Raw genomic sequence first — 17,839 nt, 5'->3', positions numbered from 1 at the left:
TTTAAAGGTTCGCAGAATTTACATCACCATGTAATACAGGATACAATAAAGTTTAAGTAGAGTCCATCATTAAATTTGTTTTATGAGGACTTAAGCAATGATAAGAAAATATCATGTCCATAAATCTTTTAAAAATTTTTCTAGAGGATGCATTTTATTGAAGATTATCACTGCCACTTATGAATACCCTAGTTGCTTTTCTGCTCAAAATACTGACATATCCCCACATCATCATAACTATTTTATTCATTTTAGCCAAAGTCTAATTCTAGTTTAAATTGTGAATTTAAATGAACATATACTGTGAAGTCAAATTGAGTCAATATGACAGGTCCCTGTTCTAACTCAACCTTTTCCTGACACAGGGTTCTCTTGTGGGGCTTTTATCACTACTAACCTGGGTTTGCTGGTGTATGAACGGGAAAAAGCAGCACTGGTTATTTACAGAGGAGGAGCCTGACCACTAGGTGTAGCATACTTATTAGTGTCTCAAGATGCTGGCTAATTCATCTCCACTCAGTGCTGAGGCTGTAGTACTTATCTCACTAAATACTCTTCATGTAAATTTCAGATTTCTGTTCTTCCACTGAAGTTTGTAGTTTGAGCACAACTGAGAAAGAACCAGAAGACATTTGTAGTAAATTAAGTCATACAAATACAAAAAGATACTTAAGTGTTAGAAACGTTTATTTGTCAAAATATATATAAAAAAAAAAAAGTGGGAGAAGTGGAGTAAAACAAGGCTAAATTTCAGCTACTGCTGTACCACGATCACAGGTCAGACATAAAACAAAACAAAACAAACAAAACAACAACCAAAACCCCAATGGTCCTAGCAATTTCAGAAGATTAGCTTCAGTGTTAAGAGTCCAGAGCTAACAGAGAAGAGTAAAAGGTTGCTTGCCTCTACGTGGTCATTTTAAAGGGAACGGAGATGTTGCAGGTAGGCAGGGAGAAGGGGTCAACTCCTAAGGAAAGCAAGATAAGAGGGATCCCACTGTACAGGAGAAAGGGGACGCCAACAGAATCCTTACCTAGGGCTGCTCAGAGGCTGGGAACGTGAGGAACAGAAAGGCTACAGAGACTAGTACCAGGAGGAGAGAAAAGTGAACGTAGAAGAATTAAATTAAGAAAGAAAACATAGTTGGTCACAAACTCCTTTGTTTACTGAAACATGAAGCAATGGAAACATCCCGGCAAAGGGGACCGCGCGGAGCAAGTTCTCATATATGACCGCAGCCCGAGGGTTCAGTCCGCAATTATCCTACCTGAAAGAGAGCACAACACAAGAGGCTTACACAATGCCTGGAGAGCAGCTTGGCTCCGAGTACAAGGGCCCTGGTCCCGTCCTGTATTCCAGGGGGAAAAAGAACAGAACAAAACAAAACCAAGTCAGACTGGGTCAAAGTTACATCTCATGTAATACCTTTCTACTATGGCTATATATAGGAGTCTACTTATATACAGAACAAGAAGCAATCTGTCTGGAAGACTGCTGTATTGGTGATAAATATATCTTTCTCATTTGTTTACCCATCTTTTAGGTAAAACTACTTCTGTGATACAAGGCTACTGTCACTGAAACAAAGGGCATACAGATACCAAGAACCATAATTTAATTTTTGGTTTCAAAAAATCAGAAGATGCTAGGTCTCAAATATGGTCAATTATGCTATTCTAAATATGTCTCATTTTCATCTTTCATATATACACATTTTCAGAAATGACAATCATAAAGGGTTTCAAGGAGTGGTTCATCCTCCAACACACCTGCATTGTCACATGGTCACAGATTTAGAGTCAGTTACAGTAGTTCCTTTAATTGACCAAATCTCCCTTACCAAACAAGAGAAGAAATCCTAAATTCTCTAATTCTTCCATTGGTGATGGGAACTCCAGACACCAATGGCTGGGGGAAAAAAAAAGTTAACTCACACCAAGTTCCTCTACTTATTACAGACAAAGGGCCAAATCTTGGTCTTGATCTGTGCCAATCGACTTCAAAAGTTGTGACGTTCTTGAATCAGTTCTGCTAGGGTGAGACCCGAATTTGGATCCCCAACAGTTCTGGAGTATTTCATCCTGGCAGCCTCATTAACATCAGGCTCCTGGGACTGCAACCAACTCAGGGTTATTCAGTCCATATGAGGTTCATACCTGGAAGGTAAGTTTCTTTAACAGTCATCACTAAAAAGAGGTTAGTTGAACAACCACTGCTAGCAGTCAAAAACCACGTAAACATACCTTAGTAATACTTTAAAGACCACAATATATACTATTTAATGTTTAACTTTGGAACATAGTTGAGAGAAATGTACAGTTATCTAGAAGACACCACCTTACTCTAGAGGCATATCCTGACTTCATGGAAGACCAGCAGCATTAAGAGATGAATGGCAGACTACACTAGTTGTTAAGACGATCTACTTCATGCACATGGACACTCGCTGCTACACAGGAGTCACAGCGCATCCCTGTCTTGTCAGTCACACAGGATATAACATCACAGGTTCATACATTTGCTTCTCACTAAGCAAAAGGGAAAATTCCTGTCACTTGGTTTTCTTCTACTCATACATCAAAGAGGTCTGTTAAGAACCCTGGAAACTCGGTGGTAACTCAGTTTAACTTTCCTACTGGGCCTCCAGTTCTGCTGATGCTCAATTTCAAGGTACTAGGTATCAATCTCTAGATACTCCAATTATTCTTGACATTCCAACATCTTTGCTTACATTACCTGAAGGAGGAAAAATTAAACTGCCAGGGTTACCATCAATGGGATTTCATACACTTCAGAAAACTACCTGTTTAATCTAGCCCTTTACATGTTCTCAAACAAAAAAATCCCCCAAATTTGCTGGAAGCAATGGGAAGTGTCAGGCTCTCGACAGCAGCATCATAAGCCATGCAGAAATACAGCTAGGTGCCCATGGAGAACAAGATGCTTACTAATAAGGAAGGGACCCACGGAATCCAGAGGAGACAGTGGCATTAAAACATTGCTTTCCAGCAAGTATCTTGGAACTAAATGCCTAAAACTCAAAGGATTTTATTTGGCTTATCTATTAGAAGAGTTTTTTCTGATAAAGGCTCATGAGCTAAATAGTAGTTTCATTAGCAAACTGGAAATCTGAAGTTAGTTTAAATCCTCAATGGTGACATTAACTTCTGAACCTGTACTCTTCAACGTACATCACAGTGACTTTTGTGGTGGAAAGAGAAAGTGGTTTTGGACTCAGGTAGGCCTGACTATGAATTCTGGCTTTACTTCTCAATCACCAGATGACATCAGACAAAGCACTTAACCTCTCTGGGCCTTAGGTTCCTTGCTCCGTAAAAGGAAGTGTCTTAAAGCCTCGCTGTATCATTGGACGATGTGTGTGCGGAGTACTCAAGTGTTCTCTTCAACTGTTTCCTGTAACCCGGATCTGCTTACATTTGATTAAAGAACAATATCCTAATAATCTGAGTTGTTGTTTTCCCGGGATGGACAAGTTGGTTGGAGTTGTAAATGAAGACCTCAACAAGCCAAATGAAGTTCTGGCCTAGAAAAATATTTAAGACTAAAATGCAGTGACTACCTTTCGGATACTGTCCTGACAGCAAACAGGTGGCTTTAGCTTCCTCTATGTGGCAAGGTCTCCTTTCTGGGGAACTAAATGGAATCTCTTAACCACACCCACCCCACTCTCACCTCCAGTTTTTAAAAGGCTGAGTACCGTGCTCGGTCCACATACTGCTCCCGTTCATACCGGGCCATGTCATACAGAGAATTCCGTGCAGCTGCTGAAGCCTGAGACAGCTCGCTCTCTGGCCCATAACCGTAGCCCTCTCCGACTGTGGGGAGTACAGCTGCACCACGACGCAGGGGGCTCCTGTCCCTTCCGTAATAGGAGGAAGTGGTGGCAGCGGCAGCAGCCATAGCAGCCGAGGCGGCGGCAGCGCCTGAGTTTGGCAACAGGTGTCTGTCGTAGGGATCAACGGAAGTGGAGTTGAGGTGACTGGTCACAGCTGTGTTCTGGACTTGAGGCAGATGAGACATGGTCTGCTCTGCATAGTTGTACGCGGAAGCTGCTGCTGCTGCTGCCACTGCCTCGTAAGAGCGGACTCGGTAACGCTTATAGTAGTCAAGTGCTCCGTATGCGTCGTTGTAATACACGGATTCCCCGTAGCCCATGGTGTAAGGTGTGCGCACCGCTCCATACTGTTCATTATACTGCTCGGTAAAGTCCGCCACACGGCCCGAACGATCTACTGGACACTCTTTGGACCAGTGCCCCTCTTTCCCACACCGATAGCAGCCACTCTGGTCTCCCATCCCAGGGGCAGTGCGAAGCCGGCTGGTGGACAACTGCACGTGCATTCGTTTGCCTTTAGGAAATAGATGTAAGAAGATTTATTATAACTCATTAACCTTCCTTGTCTTCCCCAAAATCAACTAGTTGGCAAAAGACACACAAACATACACACACTCCTACAACCCTATTTCAACAATCCCCTCCAAAAAAGAAGCTGAAGTTTTAACAGATGAGACTTAGAAAATCTGAGTCCTCAGAAACCAGTCAATACTTTCTACTTACACCAGTAGACCGGGATTCCCTCCTACTTCCGTCTCCAAGACTTTCTTCTCCCCAGCACAGAAACTGAGAGTTTCCACTTTTCAATACTATTATCAAAACCTGACAATTTTTCCAAATCAAATATCCAACACCACCTCAGTTATGCTCTGCATAGTAAAGCATCTTACCAACCTCTCACTGATGTACTCAGGGCCATGTGAGGCCTAACCATGTACTGCAGCTTAAAAGCCACAGCGTACGCGTCCATCTTGTTTCTCCAGCCGTTTTTGTAAGTGTCACCGGAAGGCTATGTTGGATACACAGATCATACCTGGCACATCATCTGCTTCAACTCCAGGACCTCTTAAGAGTTAGTTATAAGACCTTCCAGACTTCAACCCCACCCCCACATTGCTTTTTAAGCAAAGGTGAATCCACGCCTGCTGTGGAAAGAAAACCATCTACCCAGGTCTCTCAACAACAAGAGATGGTTCTTGAAGCGGTACTGGTTTCTTAGGGACAGTGTGTTTTCATATAATGGAATGATTGGCATTTCATCCTGTTATGCAGTAAACTACATAAACCTGTAAACAGTTCTTTACAGGGAATTGTCTACTTGTTAGAAAAATGCAGCACTGGGCTAAAGGCTTCAGGGCACCCGTACAAACAAGCCACATCCATCCATACTTGCAGGAAATGACCAGCACAGGAACAGCTAAGAGAAGAAACAATCTTTGCCTGGGCTTGTGTACAACCAAGCCAAGGGACCCTTGCTAATGAAAGCATCCAAGGTCTTTAAAAGCAGTTTGAGAAAAGGCATATTCTTGGCAGCATTTGGTGCCAAACTGCCTAAGACTTTGGAGATCAAGTCAATGCTTTACAGATCATAGCCAAAAGCAGCCAGTACAGATGTAGAGGAACTGGGGCTTTGCATCACTCTAAAGGGCTGCTCAGGACAAATCCCCCCTCCGCGATCAGCAGGTTGCTCTCTCTATAACAGACCTTGTTCTGGATGCAGCTATGCGGTAGGAGGCCTCGTGCTCCACCATCCTGTTGGAAACAGCCCGATTCAGGACGGCAGCCAGAACAGCGCCATGCACTGACCCTGAGAGGGGAGCGGGTTAGTGCGGTAACATCACTTTAGTCAAACTCAGTTCTGCCCGATGTCCAACATTCCTACCACCCCAGTTTCTAGTAGCTGCTGCCTCAAACTTAAAACCCTTTCTTTAGCAGAAACAAAGGTGCTCAGGTTTTTACTTCCAGCTCCTAGTAGAGAGGCAGCACCCACCATAAACACTGATACAGTCAGCAAGATACCAAACAGCAATTTAATATGAAAGCAGCATTTAGCCATCCCATTATTTTCAGAGATATAGATACTCCCATTCTTACAGGTCAAATGCTAACTGTGCTTAGAACAGAAACACATGGAGTTTTGCCCCAATTTATATCCCAAATGTAGAATTCCCTATAATTTGTACTGGAGGGATTACAAGCTATTTGGCTTTCAAACATGCATGGTGACATTAAACTTGTGTGATAGACACAAACTGTTTCAATTCTGAAGTCAGTGTAACCATGCCAATCTAAAAAGCAGCCAATCCAGAGACCTAGAAGTACATTTTCAAGGAAAATATGTAACTTAGTCCTTTACAGATTATGGGTCCATTTTTTTTGAGAAACAAAACCCAGTGATTTTTTTCCCCCTTGATGTTTCTATTACTACATACAATCTCCACCACTGCTTTTAGAGTGGAACTCAGAAGTTTATAAACATCTGTAGTAGCTGTAAAAAGGATTCAGGTAAACAACTCTTTAAATCTAGAACTAAAAGATCTACAACAGAAGTGATAGATTTTTTTCACATGATCTTTCCAAAGGTGGTAACCAGGTGTTTAATTTAAATTTCCTAAAATTCTTATGATAATTGAAATATACTGTGCTTCTCTATTACCTTAAGGAACTAATGCAAAGAAAACTGAAAGATTAAATTCTACTACTCTACTACACTTGGAGAGGCCAAAAGCTTAAAAATTTTCTGAAATCTCCAAAAAAATTACTGAGGTATGTTGCCAACATTTCCCAGAAAACCAGCCTCCACCGCCCACAAGTGTTTTCTTTTGAAAGAAAGAGGTGGGCAACCTGAGATCCTCAATGCTGAGCTCCTACCAAGTAACAGGACCCACAGATTAGGGATATAGCTTGATATACAACTGTACTCCAATTTAATGTTTATTTACACACTGGTGAAAAACAAAACACATAAACTCATGTAACATTCCCAGCTCAGCTGCCTGAGTTATTACTTGGGAATAGCTTCTTCAGGGTCTTTCAATGCAAACTGCTTGCTAAGTCAGTAGTGGTTCAGTTCACTGCTGTTTATGGGGAGGAAACAGATCCCCAGAGACTCAGGTAAACTCAGATTTTGCTGCTTTCTTTTTAAGTCGTACAATCAGGACGCCTCAGTAGCAGCCATTAACATATAAAGGTTCAAAAGATGACCAAAGTGGCACTCTTAAGAGGTCCCCTTTATTAGGAGATGAGTAAAAAGGCTTTATGAAAAAAATGACAAATTGGTATCTAGATTGTATTTTCTGTAAGACTGCAACTTATTATCCAATGCTAAACTTTCTCTTGTCATCTGGAAAAAAAACAGAGCTGGTTATAAAAATGTCTGTACGTAAAACATAACAAAAAGTTGAGTGCTTTCTCTAGAGGGCCCAGGCTAAGAACATGAAAACCAAATAAAGGATACTTTTTTTCCCCCAATAATGACGTTTAAAAAAATCTCATGGATCATTGTGTTATTACATCCTGAATGAAACCCACTGTATTAAAACACATTTCTTTCAAGCCAACCCCCTCTCAATTAACTGACATCCATATACCTATTTCTGATCCTATTCTTTTACTCAATAGCATATTAAAAAGGTAAAGACAAGCAGTATTACACTAGAACATCGCTGCAGTTTGTACCAGACTTTAACTGCATTCTTTCACATTTTGCTTGTTACCTATCAAGACAGAACTCCCATTTCCTCCAACACTGTCCATTCATGATGCCCTCCTTCATCCAATGAAAATAATTCAGGGTATTTTTAAACGTATCTGAAGCGCAACAGCTTTCCAAAATAATAGAAGACCAAATATAAATGAGGAACGGTATTACATTTTAAAGAAGCTTCTAACCATCACAGAAACATTTGTTGTTGCAAACACCACTCACCTTTTATCACACAGTGCTTTACTGTCAAAGCACTTTCACATCTATTGCCTCATTCTAGCCTCACTACCGTCCTGTGAGGGAGGTACGGCAGGGATCATTATAACTCTATTTTACAAATGGGGAAAATGAAGCACAAAGAGGTTAAAACGCTTGTCCAAGATCATATGACAAGTAAATGGTAGCAAGTCTCTACAATTTTTGCCCTGTGCTTTAAAGAGCAGCTAAAAGCCAGGACACCACTGGCTGAAGCCAGAAATATCTGATGTATTATCTGCAATCTCTACTATCTGCAAACTTTCTTACCCTTTTCTGGTCAACTTTTCCTCTTCTCCATTTCTTTTCTGTTTTCTAGATTTAGTAGAGGACCCTTAAGTACGTCTTTACAACCCTTTTAAGGCTACTCAGAGAAAAAAATGATCTTAATTTATAAACCTGAAAAGTGGATGTAAACATGTGGTCTAAGATGACACTATCAACAAAAAGCTTGCAGACAGTGCTGTACAGCAGAACTTCCTGTGATGCTGTAAATGTCCTGTATCTGCACCGATACAGTCACCACTCGCCTGTATGACTTCTGAGTACTTGAAATGTGCGCAGCACAACTGAGAAACGGAACTTAAACATTTATTTAATTTCAACTTAGTGGCCACACGGGGCTAGTGGCTACCGTATCAGCACAGTTCCAGAGATTCTTCAACCTCCTGTAGTACTAATGACAACGTATGTACTTTTATTAATGATATAAATAATTCGATACGACACTCTAATCGGAATCTTCTCAGAGGCAGAACCATAATTCCCATTCAACCTAACATTTTTAGAAATGTCCTTTTCTCCCTTTAGGATTAAATAATAGTATGTGGAGCAGAATACACAGCACAGTTTTTGGCTCTGCTCATATAGTTCATCACATACTGAACAAATTTGAGTACTCAAAAGATAACCCCCCAAAATCAGATTCACCACCCAGATTTATAATACAGAGATTCTTAAAGATGTCTTTGTTCTTTCCCATCACAGCCCATTGCTCAGGGCAGTAAGGAATATAAGCCCTATGCATTTAAACTCTCAAATATATAAGGCTTCCTCATCATAACAAAAGAAGCAAGTAAGCCACAGACCTTTATCCTCTTCTCCCATTTGCAGATTAAACTTCCAACAGCACCCAAATGAATGACGCTTGCAGGAAAAAGTGACCTACCGTTTGTGATTCTACAAAGTTGTTGAGAAACATCTTGGCAAATCTGAAAAGGAGAAGTGTTTGCTTCTCCAAGAGTTAAGTTGTGTTTAAGCATGGTAAACATACATATTATTTCCAGCTAAAGTAGAATGGAAGACACCACCCTGCCAGCCCCATGGTCCTGTGTCCTTGCCTCTGTCTACACCTAGACCCCACTCGGTTTTGCCACCCAGGCCCCAGAGCAGTTCACCTTGAAACTCTGTGTTGTCAAGGCCCCTGATGGCCTCCACTGCATCCTCAGCCCGCTCCATGTGTACAAAGGCATAATCTTTCACGATGTCACATTCGATGACTGGACCGTACTCCTCAAACTTGGCCCGGAGCTCTTGGTTGGTACAAGTAGGACTGATGTTGCCTACATGCAACTTGGTTGAAGCTTTGCTCTTATTCTTGCTGGCTTCCACGTTGATGTTCACCCCGTGCAGCTTGTAGTGGTGCAGGTTGCGGATGGCATCCTCGGCCGCCGTCTTGTCCTCTATGTGCACAAAGCCGTAGTTCTTAATGATGTCACATTCCAGCACCTTCCCATACTGCTCGAAGAGAGAGCGGATCTCCTGCTCTGTGGCCTCCCGGGGCAGGTTTCCGATGAACAGCTTCACCATCCTGACAAGAGCCTGAAAGAGAAGAAAGGAGATTTTCAGAAGTTAGAGGCGAAAGTTTCAATGCACTGCATTTTGGATTAATCCTCCCAAGTTCTTGGCACCTTCAAGATGCTCACACAGACGTTCCTTCTTTTTTCAGTAGCGGGAGAAAGGTTAGCTCTTAAGGAGTAGTGTGAGCTGTGTGTAACACGCGAACGGGTCGGTTGTCAGCATGCATTGCATAGTCCCTCGTGGAATAAGGCGCATTTTAAGTAACAGGGTTAGCTTGAAATACTCCTGTTTTGGGGCAGGTAAGAGAAGAATCCAAATGTGGGGAAGAGGCATACATCTAACTGTCCCTGGTAACAAGGTTTTGGAGGGAAATCTGTGTACCTCTCTTCCGTGAAGCATCACCGTTCAAAATACTTTTAAGAATAAAAAGGCCCCCTCTGCCCCAACTGGGAACCCCCACCCCCGCCCTGGCGACCCAACTCCAGTGCCTTCTCCCCAACAAAGACTCGACTCGACCCCTGCCCCGCCCCCTCCGGAGACCCGGCCCCGCCTCCTCCCGTTGTCTTCCCCGGACCTCCCGCACCAAGAGAAGAAACCCAAACCCGGGGCCATCCCCGTCCGCCAGAGGCCCGGCCGGCCCGGCTCTCAGGCTCCCCACACACCCACAAGAACCTTGCGCACCTCCGGGTGGCAGCAGCGCTGGCGGCGGCTCCCGCGTCAGAGAGAACCCTACAAAATGGCGACGGCCGCTCAAACCTCGGCGCGACCGGGCCTTTCTCGCGCGCCACCTGACGCACGCGCGAGTGCGCGCTGCCCACCCCCTCCTCACCCTCGCGGGAGCCAGGCGACCAATCCCGCGGCCGCGTACAAATGGCTGCCCCGGGCTCGGCTCCCAGTCGCCCCGATAGGGGGCGGGGCCCGCTGTTGTCGGCGCGGCGGAGCGGAGGTCAGCCCGCCCCCTGGCCCGGCTAGCCAATCAACACCTTGGACGGTGGTGTGGGTGGGGGTCGGCGCTCACGCGTCAGAAGGCTCTGGGCGCAACCACTGCCTTGGTGAAATCGGAAGCCCGGGAGTCACAGTGGATCATAATGGATCTATTCACAATGGATCGTGCTGTTGGGCCGTGTCGGGGGGCGGAGGTGGGGAAGGACAGCCGCCGCTGATGACAAAGGGTTATCCCACTGACTCCCCGAAAAGCGGGTTTTCTTAGCAATCGGCCAGCCTGTATGGTAGCTTGGGGCAACATTTTAGGAATACAGGTGGGCCACATTTCAAGCAAACCTGGCTTTTTTTTTTTTGGTAGAGCTTTGTAACATAATTCAAAAAATTTTAATTGCAAACATGTACTTCATTGGTGAGGAAACAGTACCGAAGATGGCAGAGCTGAGATAGCTCGTAGAGGCATTCTATCCAGGCTACACTCAAATCAGTTGGGTTTTGTTTGTCACATATACACGAAGGCTGGTTTTCTCTCCCTAGCTAGAGAATTAAGCTCTAATTATGTGTCCTTAACAGTTCCTGATTCGTGGTGAGCACACCAACGAATGCTTGGTATAGAGGACCAGAGAGGTTTCTTGTTTTGGGGACAGGTCAGGGTCTCCACCTCTAGACCAAGCTGCTGGAGGACAGGGCAACTGACCGGGGCATTTTCTAGCTTTCAGAATGCAACTGTGGTCCAAGGGCACCTCCTGCTGGCAAAAAGGAAGTTACTAAGGGGGATTACTCACTGACACCTTTGGACAAAGAATAGACGTTTATGGAGATTGATGGACTTAGCTTATCTGCAAGTAGAGCATGCCAGGATGTTTGTCCAGTCATCATTCCTCCTTGGTATCTTTTCTGATACTATCAGGCACAAACTGCATGCCGTCCTCTTCCTCTCCAGCTACTTGGTTACATTTCTTTTACTGAATTCTTTGTTTTCCACCAATTTCAGAAGAGGCACTGTCCTTCCAATTCTGATAACATTCATGCTTATCTCCCACCTAATTCTATTTAACCCTCCCCTTGAGTAGCCATCATGGTCAACAAAAGAGTCCGAAATGCAGTACTTGGATGCAATCTCAAAAACGACAGAACGATCTTTGTTTGTTTCCAAGGCAAACCATTCAATATCACAGTAATCCAAGTCTATGCCCCAACCAGTAACGCTGAAGAAGCTGAAGTTGAACGGTTCTATGAAGACGTACAAGACCTTTTAGAACTAACACCCCAAAAAGATGTCCTTTTCATTATAGGGGACTGGAATGCAAAAGTAGGAAGTCAAGAAACACCTGGAGTAACAGGCAAATTTGGCCTTGGGATACGGAATGAAGCAGGGCAAAGACTAGTAGAGTTTTGCCAAGAAAATGCACTGGTCATAACAAACACCCTCTTCCAACAACACAAGAGAAGACTCTACACATGGACATCACCAGATGGTCAACACCGAAATCAGATTGATTATATTCTTTGCAGCCAAAGATGGAGAAGCTCTATAGTCACCAAAAACAAGACCAGGAGCTGACTGTGGCTCAGACCATGAACTCCTTATTGCCAAATTCAGACTTAAATGGAAGAAAGTAGGGAAAACCACTAGACCATTCAGGTATGACCTAAATCAAATCCCTTATGATTATACAGTGGAAGTGAGAAATAGATTTAGGGGCCTAGATCTGATAGAGTGCCTGATGAGCTATGGACTGAGGTTCGTGACATTGTACAGGAGACAGGGATCAAGACCATCCCCATGGAAAAGAAATGCAAAAAAGCAAAATGGCTGTCTGGGGAGGCCTTACAAATAGCTGTGAAAAGAGAAGTGAAAAGCAAAGGAGAAAAGGAAAGATATAAACATCTGAATGCAGAGTTCCAAAGAATAGCAAGAAGAGATAAGAAAGCCTTCTTCAGCGATCAATGCAAAGAAATAGAGGAAAACAACAGAATGGGAAAGATTAGAGATCTCTTCAAGAAAATAAGAGATACCAAAGGAACATTTCATGCAAAGATGGGCTCTATAAAGGACAGAAATGGTATGGACCTAACAGAAGCAGAAGATATTAAGAAGAGATACCAAAGGAACATTTCATGCAAAGATGGGCTCGATAAAGGACAGAAATGGTATGGACCTAACAGAAGCAAAAGAGATTAAGAAGAGATTAAGAAGATATTAAGAATACACAGAAGAACTGTACAAAAAAGATCTTCAGGACACAGATAATCACGATGGTGTGATCACTGACCTAGAGCCAGACATCCTGGAATGTGAAGTCAAGTGGGCCTTAGAAAGCTTCACTACGAACAAAGCTAGTGGAGGTGATGGAATTCCAGTTGAGCTGTTCCAGGTCCTGAAAGATGATGCTGTGAAAGTGCTGCACTCAATATGCCAGCAAATTTGGAAAACTCAGCAGTGGCCACAGGACTGGAAAAGGTCAGTTTTCATTCCAATCCCAAAGAAAGGCAATGCCAAAGAATGCTCAAACTACCGCACAATTGCACTCATCTCACACGCTAGTAAGGTAATGCTTAAGATTCTCCAAGCCAGGCTTCAGCAATATGTGAACCGTGAACTTCCTGATGTTCAAGCTGGTTTTAGAAAAGGCAGAGGAACCAGAGATCAAATTGCCAACATCCGCTGGATCATGGAAAAAGCAAGAGAGTTCCAGAAAAACATCTATTTCTGCTTTATTGACTATGCCAAAGCCTTTGACTGTGTGGATCACAGTAAACTGTGGAAAATTCTGAAAGAGATGGGAATACCAGACCACCTGACCTGCCTCTTGAGAAATTTGTATGCAGGTCAGGAAGCAACAGTTAGAACTGGACATGGAACAACAGACTGGTTCCAAACAGGAAAGGGAGTACATCAAGGCTGTATATTGTCACCCTGTTTATTTAACTTATATGCAGAGTACATCATGAGAAACGCTAGACTGGAAGAAACACAAGCGGGAATCAAGATTGCTGGGAGAAATATCAATAACCTCAGATATGCAGATGACACCACCCTTATGGCAGAAAGTGAAGAGGAACTAAAAAGCCTGTTGATGAAGGTGAAAGTGGAGAGTGAAGAAGTTGGCTTAAAGCTCAGCATTCAGAAAACAAAGATCATGGCATCTGGTCCCATCACTTCATGGGAAATAGATGGGGAAACAGTGGAAACAGTGTCAGACTTTATTTTTCTGGGCTCCAAAATCACTGCAGATGGTGACTGCAGCCATGAAATTAAAAGACGCTTACTCCTTGGAAGGAAATTTATGACCAACCTAGATAGCATATTCAAAAGCAGAGACATTACTTTGCCAACAAAGGTCCGTCTAGTCAAGGCTATGGTTTTTCCTGTGGTCATGTATGGATGTGAGAGTTGGACTGTGAAGAAGGCTGAGCGCCGAAGAATTGATGCTTTTGAACTGTGGTGTTGGAGAAGACTCTTGAGAGTCCCTTGGACTGCGAGGAGATCCAACCAGTCCATTCTGAAGGAGATCAGCCCTGGGATTTCTTTGGAAGGAATGATGCTAAAGCTGAAACTCCAGTACTTTGGCCACCTCATGCGAAGAGTTGACTCATTGGAAAAGACTCTGATGCTGGGAGGGATTGGGGGCAGGAGGAGAAGGGAATGACAGAGGATGAGATGGCTGGATGGCATCACTGACTCAATGGATGTGAGTCTGAGTGAACTCCGGGAGTTGGTGATGGACAGGGAGGCCTGGTGTGCTGCGATTCATGGGGTCAAAAAGAGTCGGACATGACTGAGCAACTGATCTGATCTGATCTTCCCTTCTTCTCTTGATCATTTCCAGTTTCTCTCTATAGTCAGACTTTTAAAACACCAGCGAAGGACCACTTTGCCCATTTCTGAAATAGTTTTTACTCATCTTTGCTATTAATGATTTCTAGCTTGGATTTCTTACCAGTGTTTCAGGATGGATTTTTGCAAACAGTGTGAACCTGCTGTTGCCCACCTTTATGCCTGTGTTTTGGGTTCTGTCTTCCTCTCCAATTGAGCAGGTTTTCTGAGGTTACCAAAACTAATATCCTTTTAACAGTTTGCACCCCTCTAAAATTTTTTGTTCGTTCACCATCCTTTCCTCCTGTGTTTTTATATTTTATACTGTTTCTCCTCATAGTTCTGACCTACCATTCCATCTTCTCCCCCATCTATTTCCTTATTCTTATCTATTCCCTTTTACCTCCCCTTCCCTTTCCCTCATTTTTTGAAAGTGAAAGTCGCTCAGTCGTGTCCGACTCTTTGCAACCCCATGGACTATACAGTCCATGGAATTCTCCAGGCCAGAATACTGAAGTGGGTAGCCGTTCCCTTCTCCAGGGGATCTTCCCAACCCAGGGATCTAAGCCAGGTCTCCCGCATTGCAGGCAGATTCTTTACAGCTGAGCCACAAGGGAAGCCCTCATAGGCAACCGTTAAATGAATTCAGAATGTATTATTTTGTGTTCTTGAAAGATATATATATATATTTAAATTAAAGTATATTTACCATGTGTTAGTTTCTGGTATACAGCAAAGTGATTCAGTTGTACGTATACATTTACTCATTTTCATATTCTTTTCCATCACAGGTTATTACAAGCTCTTTATTTATTTGTCTTAGTTGTGGCATGAAGGATCTTTTTAGCTGGGGCATGGAAATGTTTAGTTGCAGCATGTAGGATCTTGTTCCCCGACCAGGAATGGAACCCAGGCCCCCTCATTGGAAGCTCAGAATCTCAATCACTGGACCATCAGGAAAGTCCCTACAAGATATTGAATATAGTCACCTGTGCTGTCCCTTAGAACCTTGTTGTCTATTTTATATATAGTAGTTTGCATCTGCCATTCCCAAACTCCTAATTTTCCCTCCCCTACCTTCCTCTTTAGTAACTATAAGTTTGTTTTCTGTAAGACATGTCTTTTTAATGCACATTTGCTTTTTCCATTGCAAACAATGTTTCATTGTGGACATTTTCAAAAAGGCACAAATAGAGAATATTATGAAATCTCCTGGGCCCCTTACTCAGCTTTGACAATTATCAACATTTGCTCATCTGATTTCATGCAGCCCCTTTGCTTTGTGTGTGTGTGTTGGGGGTGGGTGGGCTAGAGTTTTTTTTAAGGCAAATTCCAGTCGTAATGTCATTTCACCTATAAGTTTTTCACTAACTGCCTCTAAAAAATCAGCTCTAATTTTTTACGCTAATATCATCTGATATTTATATTTAAATTTCTTTTTTTTTTAATATATTTAAATTTCTACTGGATTGTCCCAAGTATCTGTTTTTACATCTGGTTTCTCCTGATATGGATCTAAACAAAGTCCACCCTTGTTCATTTGGGTAAATTTTATTTGGGTAAATTAATTTATGCAGTTGCTGCTACTGCTGCTGCTAAGTCACGTCAGTCGTGTCCGACTCTGTGCGACCCCATAGACGGCAGCCCACCAGGCTCCTCTGTCCCTGGGATTCTCCAGGCAAGAACACTGGAGTGGGTTGCCATTGCCTTCTCCAATGCATGAAAGTGAAAAGTGAAAGTGAAGTCACTCAGTCATGTCCGACTCTTAGCGACCCCATGGACTGTAGTCCACCAAGGTCCTCTGTACATGGGATTTTCCAGGCAAGAATACTGGAGCAGGTTACCACTTCCTTCTCCAAGGGGATCTTCCCAACCGAGGGATCAAACCCACATCTCCGTCATTGGCAGGCAGATTGTTTACCACTGAGCCACCAGGGAAGCCCTATATTATTGTGTGGTATCTAACTACTGAGCAATACTCCACAGTGTGCAGCTACCATATTTTATCTGTCTATCTCCCAGCATAGGACACTCACGTTGCCTCTAAATCCTTATTCTTGATATAAATAAGCTTGCAGTTGACATCCTTATGTTAATTATGTGTACCCTAATAGATTGGTGTGAAAATTTGAGGGGAGTTAGGACTGGGATGGAATTTCTGGGTTGCTGAGTCATTGGGTATACATTAAACTGTTACCAACCAGGGTTCTTGGTTTTCTCCGATTAATAGAAATTGATCAGAGGTCAGACAAGAAATTCAGGCAAGACTTTACTGGGGCCCCTGTTGCAGCAGGGGGAAGTGAGAACAAACAGGTCCCCTTGCTGGCTTGCTCCCCAGGGAGGCGCAAGCTTGTTCTTTATATGGGGTGCGGGTAGGAGTGTGTCCAGGGGTTGGGTTGGAGGGATGGCTTAGGTGTTTTGCCCCCTCCTTAGGTGGTGCAATGGCACCCCACTCCAGTACTCTTGCCTGGAAAATCCCATGGATGGAGGAGCCTGCAGTCCATGGGGTCGCTGGGAGTCGGACACGACTGAGCGACTTCACTTTCACTTTTCACTTTCCTGCATTGGAGAAGGAAATGGCAACCCACTCCAGTGTTCTTGAATCCCAGGGACGGCGGAGCCTGGTGGGCTGCCTTCTATGGGGTCACACAGAGTCGGACACAACTGAAGCAACTTAGCAGTAGGTGGTGTTGAGTGCAGGGAGCATGCGCAGTATCCTGCTTTTGCTTTTTGCTTCAGGCACCTCAAAAGTGGCAGTTGGGTTTTTTGGTCTCTTTGTATCTTTTTGGTCCAGAATTTGCCCAAATTGCGGCTGCAGGCAGTTATTTTTCGCGTCATCTGAGGAGAGTTGTGTCCAGGCACAAGCACTGGAGCACTGCAGCAAAAGGCCCCGGACCCCAGGACTGTCTCAGAACTGACTCGAGCAAGTAGTGCCAGCTTGTCCTCTGGAAACCAGTCCACCTCCCACCCGAGGGATCCTGCATCTCAGTGTCTCTGCCAGTGTTGGACATGATCCAGTTTTCTAATTTTTGCCAGGTATAAAATGCTATATCATTGTTGCTTTAATTTGCATTTCTCTCATTACTAATGATCCTAAACATCTCTTGTTTCTCTTAAGTTTGGGAGGTTTACTCTTCTGTAACTTTCCTGTTTATATCTTTTCCCCATGTTTCTTGTCAGGTTACAGTCTCTTTTTTGTTGCTGATTTGCAGGATTTTCTTGTCTATTCTAGATATTACTCTCTCATTGGTTTTGAGGCAGGAGGTAGATGGATTTCTCCGTAGTAAAGTGATAGGGGATTCATTCCCTGTGGACTGAAACTCCAAGACAAGACTAGCAGGACAATTAAGGGAGAAGGCTGGGCCCTGTGCAGAACACATGTTTCTCATTCTCGAAGACAGGAGACCTCTATGACCACACACACACAGAAAGGCTCCTTGGAGGTCAAAGGGGAGTGAT

General features: G+C 43.5%; 1 protein-coding gene across 6 annotated transcripts; it reads right to left on the bottom strand.

Annotated features, from left to right (window-relative positions):
* Nucleotides 1–669: 669 nt before the first annotated feature.
* Nucleotides 670–10,455, bottom strand: LOC129652282 (RNA-binding protein 4B). Of its 6 annotated transcripts, XR_008714518.1 has the most exons (6): nucleotides 10,300–10,455; nucleotides 9,216–9,639; nucleotides 4,107–4,371; nucleotides 3,695–3,912; nucleotides 1,936–2,157; nucleotides 670–1,349 (listed from the first exon to the last, which is right to left on the bottom strand). XR_008714518.1 is itself a non-coding variant. In XM_055580722.1 (4 exons), the coding sequence occupies exons 2-3, from the start codon at nucleotides 9,625–9,627 to the stop codon at nucleotides 3,704–3,706; spliced, it is 1,080 nt and encodes a 359-aa protein (XP_055436697.1). In that variant the 5' UTR covers nucleotides 9,628–9,639; nucleotides 10,300–10,455; the 3' UTR covers nucleotides 670–1,268; nucleotides 3,695–3,703. The 6 variants fall into 6 exon arrangements, 2 of the variants coding, with proteins under 2 accessions (XP_055436697.1, XP_055436698.1); XR_008714516.1 differs by having other exon boundaries at nucleotides 3,695–4,371; XR_008714515.1 differs by having other exon boundaries at nucleotides 670–1,268; nucleotides 3,695–4,371.
* Between the last annotated feature and the right edge of the window lie 7,384 nt (nucleotides 10,456–17,839).

This window comes from Bubalus kerabau, chromosome 5, assembly GCF_029407905.1.
Source record: "Bubalus kerabau isolate K-KA32 ecotype Philippines breed swamp buffalo chromosome 5, PCC_UOA_SB_1v2, whole genome shotgun sequence".
Taxonomy (NCBI): Eukaryota; Metazoa; Chordata; class Mammalia; order Artiodactyla; family Bovidae; genus Bubalus; species Bubalus kerabau.
This window is presented reverse-complemented; position numbering and strand designations above follow the sequence as displayed.